The sequence below is a fragment of the Lissotriton helveticus genome, chromosome 3_1, assembly GCF_964261635.1.
Source record: "Lissotriton helveticus chromosome 3_1, aLisHel1.1, whole genome shotgun sequence".
NCBI lineage: Eukaryota > Metazoa > Chordata > Amphibia > Caudata > Salamandridae > Lissotriton > Lissotriton helveticus.
Window position 1 is genome coordinate 661700164 of NC_136061.1, and position 9478 is coordinate 661709641.

The 9478-nt window shown below is 44.3% G+C and overlaps 1 protein-coding gene across 1 annotated transcript in view; it reads left to right on the plus strand.

The window, feature by feature from the left end:
• NHSL3 (NHS like 3) overlaps positions 1-9159 on the plus strand; it is a 336808-nt gene extending 327649 nt beyond the window's left edge. The window contains exons 7-8 of the mRNA XM_078680739.1: positions 1585-2652; positions 3543-9159. Of these exons, the coding sequence (XP_078536865.1) occupies positions 1585-1610 (26 nt within the window). The 3' untranslated portion in view covers positions 1611-2652; positions 3543-9159. The remainder of the gene's footprint in view (positions 1-1584; positions 2653-3542) is intronic.
• The last annotated feature ends 319 nt before the right edge of the window (positions 9160-9478 follow it).

Genomic DNA, 9478 nt, shown 5'->3' on the forward strand with positions numbered 1-9478 from the left:
CAACACTATTTATACCCATCAGAAGCGCTACCCGAACAGATCCTACTGTATCTTTTCTCTCTCGCCTGTTCAGGTCGAGTGCATGCATTCGTTGGGGTACATCTTGCAGCAATATCCAGATATAGGTGTTCTTCTCAAGTTCCATTCGTTGTGCTTCACCAGGATTATAAAACAATTTATGAAAGGACTCTTTTGAGTGTTCCCACTGGTAAGACCTACGCCACCAGAGTGGCATCTTAACATTGTCCTTTCCTAACTCCTCAAACCACTGTTTGAACCTATTCATATGTCATATCAAGGAGAGTGGTTACCTTCCAGGTAAGGAATTTGAGGTCTAACATCCACAAGAGGGGTGAGTGAGATTCAGGCGTTAACAATACAAGAGACTTTTCTCCGATTCACAGGTGACACTGTTATTCTTCGGACTAACCCAAAGTTTATACCTAAAGTGCCCACACAATTTCATTTTAATGAACCAGTTATTCTTCAAGCCTTTATTCCTAATCTGACTACTCCAGCAGAGCAGTCTCTCCACATCTTGGACATAAAGAGATGTCTTAAATTCAACTTACAAAGTACCAAATAGTTTTGCAAGTCCCAACAGATCTTCGTTGCCTGTGGTCAAGCTCATCTGGGCAAACAAGTCACTGAAGCAACAATTGCAAGATGGATCTCCACAACTATTCAATTTTGCCATTCCAAAGTGGGCAAACCGCTCTCATCTACTGCAAAGGCGCAGCTCCACTTCTACTGCTTTGTTTGCTCGAGTTCCTTTAGATAATGCAATATCGAAGAGCGTTCAAACTTTCACAGAGCACTTTTGTGTTGATTCAGCACACCACAGTGGTGCAGCAGTCAGACAGGCAATTCTATGACATCTGTTTCAATGAGGTAAGCCTCTTTGATTTTTGATTCTTACTGATTATATATTAAATTTGCATTGCACTATGTTACTAAGATGAAATATTATTATTATTGTAACTCTTACTATGCCATATGCTCATTTATAGTCCTGCTCTTCATCCACAAAGGTTGAAATGACATTACCTAAAGCTTACAGACTGCTTGCTATTCTGATTCAGGCATGTGACTAAATTAAAGATCCAATACTGGAGAAGAAAATGAGTTAATCACCTGTAACTTCAGTTATCTAGTAATGGTATCTTTCATTGATTCACATGTAATGCACCCCCCTCTCCTTAGAGGCCTCCCCTTTAGATCGTATTTACTGGTGCTCAAAAATCTGAGGAACTGAGCCTCTGTTGAGAATGTTCTAGAGGGTGCTGTCGCCTGATTGGTCATTGTTCAAGTTTGGTTCTTTTTTAAAAAGGACATAGGCTATTAAACTAACCTTTTATAGCCTATAATACTGCATACTGCTTTCCTGTGGTACCGTGGGACTCCCACTGCGACAGGGAATGATTCAAACATGTTAAACTATGAAATAAACAGATACTGGATAACTTAAGTTATAGGTAAGTAACTCATTTTTTCCTGTAGAGCACATACCTGTTGCTGTGTGATGCCTCTTTGCAGTTATTAATGTGCTAACATGGCCGGTATTTGCTTTTTTCTCTCCCCCAGAAGAGACTGGAAGCTCAGCGCCTTGAGACGCCACATGCATCCGTTGAACAAGCATCAGGAATGAACTCTGTCTGGGGCTGAGTAGCCTCACCACAAAGCACAGAATGGGAGACTCCTTAATTTAATGCAAGGAAGATGCAGATGCCTTAACCAGAAGTGGCCTTGATATTTATGCAACGGTGTGGGGGTTTCACTTTCTTACTGCAGCTTTCGTTTCGCATTTTTATTGTTAATTAAAAGAGGAAAATGTTAGAAAACACACTGGACTATAGCAGAGGGATGGTGGTGCACAAGCAGCCTGTAGTTTGTTGTAACAACGTTTTTTCATACAGGACTGGGTGTGGTGACCTGCTTGGTAAACCACCTGCAGTGGCATCTGCGAATACCCCTCTGCTTCATACTAAAGGTGCAGCAGACTTGGCTGGGTTGCTTAGGGCTGACGACTCCTTTTATATTTTGCCTTTTATCAATTTACTTTTGTTTATTTTAAAATGTTTGGGAGAATAGGCTCTGTAATCATGCACCCAAAAAAAATCTGAAATGAAAGCACTTTTAAAGAAATCTGCCTTTGCCTTTGTCCTCCGAATGAAGACCTGCACTCTGCTTCCGGGAGGAGAGGGTGAGTGTGGTTACAGGACTGAGCGTGCTTCTCTTCGGGTGGGATTGCAGACTCACTCTACTCCTCAAGGCAGAATTGGTCACATTTTGCTCCTCAGAGGGGCACTCAGGATAATCCTTCAAACACCAAAGTCTGTACACAACATGGAGCACAAGCTGACCAAGTAAAAATGCTTGTGAAAAGTTTAAAATGGAAAAAGCTATTAAATGGTTACACTCTAGATCATGCCAGAGTGTGCATAAGACAAACATGTGAAGGTAGTGTGTTCCAAGGTTTTTCAGCCTGTAGGAAAATGAGAAAAATCGAGACTGTGCACAGTAAGCGACCGAGAGAAAAGGAATGTAAAGTGCACATACAGACTCACGGGGACAAATTAAGGTATAGAAGTAAGTGATTCTGCTCATTAAAAGACCAGATTTAAAAATTGAAATTGATACAAAATAGATACTGTGGGGAACGGGGATGGTAGAATGAGAATCGTCACGAGTTGAAGCAGGTCTGTAACTCTTTTTATTCGGTTTAACAACACCGAGATAAGGTCAAGGATAATAAGGACAGTCTCTTGGGAAACAAACAATGCACGAGGGTCCTCTCCTTTGGGGAAGGGTCCGGGTCTTCGGTTCCGGTCTTGAGGAAGCGGGAGTTGACCACAGGGCTGGAGTTCACTCGGAGAAAAGGAAAGAAAAACAGCCACGTTAGGGGCTGGGCTCGACATATACAAATGTGGGAGGAGGGTAGGGTAGTGAGGGTTCACCAGGTTACTAACACCAAACCTATCAGTCAGGGAGTGTAGGCGGCCGACAAGATACGACGGTAGTGACCACCCTCAGACTACCCCGTCCCACCCCGTGATTTGAACAACCCTTGAAAACGCCCCCGTACCTTGTGGAGCCACACTTCTCCCCTGGAAGTGTGGCGGGGCGGCTCGTAGTATCGTTGGCCTCCTGGCTTGTCGTCACTCAGTTTCAGGGGTCCCAGCAGCGGTTCCACGACAGCGGCTCCGTCTTCCTCCGTGGCGTCCTCCTCGTGTTCCAACTGGCGTTCCGAAGGTTTCGCGCCGGCAATCCAGAACGGAGCTTCCTTAAATGCCCCCGCCTCCTCCGGTTGGTCAGTATCGGGTGACGTCGTCTGACCTGATTGGGCGAGTGCAGGTGGAGATGCCCCTAGCGTCACAGGGTCTGGATACAGAGGTACACTCCCCTGAGGCAGAGCCGGGGAGATCCAGGAAACGTCCAAAGGATCCTGCGGACGGGGTGGAAAGGAAGAGGCATTAGCAAGGACACCCCGTCCGTCCGAGTCAGGGAGTTCGTCTAAGTCAGGAAGCTCCGCTTCGTGACAGATACTAAGGTGGAGACAGAATGAAGTGGTAAGTTTAAGTGAGACCAAAAAGAATATAGACAGCTGAGTGGAGATTCAATGGAAAAGGTAGCAGTGCATTGAAGAAAAGCTACTTGGTAAAATCAAGAATATTTGAGACAAGCCCAGAGTTTACAGGAGTGTTTTGCAATCTGGGGAAGGAAGAAGAGGGAAAGTAAATTAAGATCTTGGGAGAGCCAATAATAAAGAAAATCCTGCTCCAAGCATTTGTGGCTGTAAAAACTCATGCTCTGCATATTTGTGACACCTAGTGTTGGGCTCTGACTTTTGCAAATTTATGTCACTCCTATGGTCTCCAATGGACATGGGCGCTGACTATTATCAGATTGATTTTCTCTGCCATCAGGTTCGGATATGTATCAGCGTTGCTACCAGTCCCGACGTGTTCATCATTTCCTGTTGCAACCCGGAGCCCGTTGTCTTCCTTCCTGTCGCTTAGACCTTTTGATGCCCATTAGTTCTTACGATTGCTGCTTCCATCGTAAAGTTCAAAGTAATTGTACAATCGTTCTATTTGGCCCTTCGAGTGTTGAGCCCTGTGTTTCAGCCGCCCCCGTATACAGGTGCGCCACCGCCCTCTGGCTAAATCAAGGTCCCAGGGCTGAGAAGGGACCTAACCAAGAACCTCAACCCTCAGTGTCCCTCCGGTCTGAGATCACTTATTGGCGCTTAACCTTCGAAGTCAACACCTCTCAATAAAAAAAACGCGGTTGACACCAAAACCTTTGTCAGCCCCAAGACCATTGACAACAGGCTCAGAGAAAAATCCTATCTTTTAAAAACTTCAACAGGAGCTAGATGACAGAAAGCAGCATATCATCATCTATTTGCAAGATGTCTGCTTCGCAAAAGACTCTGCCTAAGAACCCCAGGTTTCCCTTCAAAGATGTTCCACCTGCGGACACTTCACCACCACCTAACTCTCCAAAAGGCCTTGATACAAAGTTGTTGCCCCTACTACTCCAACTCCTATTCCACCTTCCCCACAACCACCTCCACTGTTAATCCCTCCATCTCCTCTCTTGCCTCCTATGACTTCCCTTCAGGAGTCACCGAAGACGTACTCTGACACAGGCAGTTCTAGCCCCCTACTCTCCAGCGGAGAACTTTACCCCAGTTTACCCACATCCTATGGATGATCCTTGAGAGGATTATGATGTAGAGGCTCGGTGTGTTGACGGCAGATCTCAATCATGTCCTTTTTAGGGTCTCCCCACCAGAAGACACCACAGTGTGCCATAGCATTAGCCAATGTGCAGCCGCTTATCATAAAGTGGAAATGTACACCATCTCTAAGCATAACTATTTCTTGGTTAAGGTATTCTCTGAAACATATTGTTCCCTCCAATACCTTCCTATTCTTAAAGGGATGATAAAATCTGTCCCTGGTGTTTTCATGGCCCTGGTCAAATCCCAGGTGGTTACACTCAAGATTGAAAAAAAGTACCAGCCAGCACCCTCCAGCCCACTTTAGCTCAGGGGTTAGATCCCACTGGACTCTATGTTCCTCACTACTGCCAGGCAGCTCAGGCCACAGCTGATGCTCCGCCTCCTAACAATTAGAGCAAACATATTATGCTGCAGGTAAAAGGGGAGGGTCGGTGCTGCCACACACTGGTGCATCGCCTTCAGTGGGTCTCATGTCTCAGTACGATTACGCACATTGGGAGGAGATAAATGGCCTCCTTCAGCATCTCCCTGGCCAATATTTTAAAAGAAGCGAGGAAATAGTAAGTGGGGAAAGTCATCTTTAATGCTACAATCGGTTGCGCCTTGGATTCAGCCGAGCTGTCAGCCAGAGGGTTAAACAGCTCAGTTATTCTTATCCTTCGCCATCACTTCTGGCTTCAAGTTGGAGTGGCAGCGGCATGTTGTTAACCTGCCTTTCGATGTGGAGCACCTGTTCAGACTGTAGGTTAATAATTTGCTGTATGAAAAGGAAACAACCTGCCAAGGCTATTGCAGCCTGGGTGCTCTCCAGGTTCCTTCTGGCAGTCGCTCCTTTTGGAAGCAGCAGGCAAGAGGTGGGTCCAAAACCAGTTCACCAGAGCCAACCCAGTCCTAGTGCAGACAATGGATTATCACCAAAAGAGGTTACCCATGGACATTCTTTAGGGAACCATTCCAAAGGTCATGGCAGAGGTTCTCCCTGTAAGGCAGCGTCTACCTAAAATCTCCTCTGATCACACTACACCGATCTTGCTGGGTATTTCATGGGTTTCTTACCCGTTGAAAGGGATCACCACAGATAGAGGAGTTCTATCCTTTATCAAGCACGGCTAATGCCTGCAGCTCGTGTCACTCCCATCAAACATCCCCCCTTGCACCCACAATCTCATCCCATAACATCTCTTTTTACTACAGTAGGAGGTTCGTGTGCTCTTGCTCAAGGGAACCATAAGCAAGTGCCCCCTTCAACACCAGGGCAAAGACCTCTACTCCATATACTTCCTCATCTTCTAACTGGATGTCTCCCTCAGGCCATTCCTTAACCTTCAGCCTCTCGGATGCATCCTAACAGAACATTTTCAAATGGTGACTCTGCAAGATATTATCTCCCTGCTGCATCAATGTGACTTTTCTGGCTACATTAAACCTGAAGGATGTATAATTTCACATCCCAATTCATCTGGCTCATTGGCGGCACCTGAGCTTCATAGTAAGTGGTCAACACTTCCAATTGAAAGTTCTACTCTTTGTAGTCACCACGGCGCCAACGGTCTTCACAAAGTGTTTAAAAGTGGTAGCCACCTACCACACGAGGGGAGGAACTCCTTTCTATCCCTATCTCAACGACTGGCTGCTCAAGAGTGCCAGCAGACAAGCCTGCTTAGCCCACACCCAGGCTGCAATTTTCCTTGTGCACAGCCTTGGGTTTACAGTAAACATCACCTAGTCACAATTGGAGTCGCTCCCAAGTCCAGCCTTTCCTGTGGTCAGTCCTAAACGCAGTCCAGGCCCTCACACTGCAGCATCCTATTTTCCAGATCTACACTGACAGAGTAGTTCTTAGAAAGAATCCTAAGTTCTTACCTAAGGTGGTCTCCCCATTCCACTCTAACCAAACATTTGAGTGTCTGGTCTTTTTCTGCTATATAACTTGGTAGCCGAGAGAGCAGTTCACTTCAGGCGTGCTCTTATGTACTATATAGATTTAAAAAACTGTCTTTTCGTAAAACCTTACAGCTTTTCATTGCCATCTTGCAGCCTCATGAAGGTCATGCCATCTCCAAGGCACGGATTGACAGGGGGGTTGTTAATTGTTTCCAAACCTGTTACATTAAAGCCAAAACGACCCCACCTTTCAGCCCCAGACCACACTCCACCCGTAAACAGGGAGCTGCAGTGTCTTTTCTAGAGAACATACCAATAGCTGACATTTGCAGAGTTTCCACGTGGTTCACTCACAAAACATTGAATATATTCTTGTACGGCAACAAGCTAAATAAGTCAAAGTGTTTTGAGAGCTCTTTTTCAGACCTCTACACCACCTGCTTGCTAACTGCCGCTTAGGGGAGTACTGCTTTGTGCAGTACATTGGTATAAAGCCACTCATCCTGTGAACTGATTGTTACCCTTTAAGCATCTGTTCATTGCATGTGGTGCTTTAGATTCACATGCGGCAACCCGCCTCTTTGGAAGCTACAGATATCTTCTACCTACTCTAGCCCACTGTATGGAAAACAAACTGACAATGTGCATTCATGACCAGAGGAGGCGTCCCTGAGACCTTGTGACTCAAAGGACATCTTTGAATAAAAACAAGTTGCAACAGTCCGATCCCAACACTAGATGGCAGGAGTATGCAGACCACGTGAATCTACAGCACTACCTGCAACAAACAGGTAATTACAGGGTAAGTAAACATAACCCTTTATGGGTTAATTGGAGATTATTTTAGCAAGAAAATAGGAGGTAGGAATCACTAATCCCCCGGCTCTACACATTGAAAAAAAATGATGAAACGATCATGATGTGCATCTGTGAATGAGGAGACAAATCAATTGAATCTGTGAGTGGCTGGTACATGGTTGTATGACGTTACAATGCATGCCATTACCCCACATGCCGTTGCAATGCAAATCTATACCCTGACTTGCTGTCTGGGGTGCGCTGGAAGTTGGAATAGTATAATTTACTATTCCAACTCCAGTGTGTGCAACAGTAGGGAAGGTGTTGGAGTTAAATCCAACACCTTCTACCCCCCTGCAACAAGCCTTTCGCGTTGTAACTGCATGCAGTGTTAATGGCATGCAGTGTAACATATGCTGTGTAACTGTTGTTTCCCCTGGTACAGTGTGTCAAAAACCCCAGAAAAAGAAATCATCAAAGCAAGTTGAAGAATGTAAAGCTTATGGAGGTGGTAGGGAGGATTGCCATTCTGGATTCTTTGGAATCCCATGAAGGTGGTGAGCTAGTCTAGATCAAAACTACTTACACAATACAGAATATGTATGAGAAATCATAATAAGTTATTTAGCATTCGTGATTTACAAAAAGAGACTGAGGCAAGACTGTCACACCTATCACTAAAGTGGGTTAAGATTATATTTGAGATACAATGGTGCATGAGTCTGGAAGACAATTTCTCTTAATCTTCCTCACAGGAGAAACTCCATGACTATTATCCCCATGACTCAGCACTCAGTTTTGGAAATTGTTTATAATTATATGCCAGACAGTTAGGCAGGGGGTAAATGCAAACAAGTTACATAATGCACAGATACAAAAAGGGTTTTCTTTAAACATTGATTTCTTTATTCATGATCTTCTTTTTGTTCTAAAAATGTCTTCTTTGAGTTATCGTAGCCAACTCATTTGGTTCCATCCAGGACTTCTTCAGGGCTTATGTAAATGTTCTTTGTGTGTCACGATAGCTGTATACATCTTTCAAAAGAAAGAAGTCCGAGTGCATCAAAATTGAGGCCAATCAAGGTGGAACTCTTGCGTGGCATCTCGCACCAAAATTGTGAGCTGGCTGCTTTGGTGCGAGGCGCCACGCGCAGTGGATGCAAGATTTTGCAATAGAAGCCATTAGGAAAGTACCTCAATTGATCTCAGTTTCAAGGCACTCTGACGTCTTTCTTTTGAAAGATGCATACAACTATTGTGACACACTTAACATTTACATAAGCCCTGATGAAGTCGCTGATTGGATGAAACGCGTTGGCTATGATAACTTAAAGAAAAAGCGTTTAGAACAAAAAGATCATGAATAAAGAAATTCTTTTGAAGGAAACCCTTTTTGAGTCTGTGCATTATGTAACTTGTTTATAATTACCCTGTGACTTGACCTAGCTGTGTGGCATATAATTATGAACGATTTCCCGTATTGAGTGCTGAGTCTCCTGTGTTTTGTTAGCATTCTGTAGAGCCAGCGATTATCACTTCTGCAACATCTAGTACGCAAATATTGTGAAACTATTACAAGCAGGCTTGTAAGTTTGGGTGGGAGAAAGTGCATGTATATCTCCTGTGTGGGCTGAGCCGAGGGCACGGAAGGGGGAACCTGTCAGAAGCAGAATGGCATGGATAAAACTCAATTCATGATGATTCAATATTAAACACTTTTAAGTGAATTGTTTCCCTGGAGTGACATGACTAGAATGATGGTTTTCATAGTGCGAGTTATCTATGCTCCTAGGTAAATAAGGGTGAGTGGACAATTCTTCCCAGAAATTTGCAAAGCTGCCAAAAAGTGATGGATTGACAATAAGTTAGGTGAGGCATTATGATCTATAAATATCGTGAGACCTGCTGTTCTGATAACAGGCCACATATTAAAATGTCTGCAAACTACAAAAAGTACATTTGAGTAACAGAAACCACTTGGAACTGTGCATTTAATATCTTTACACATAAATTAAATAGGATGCTACAGGCAGCTGCTCCCTTTAA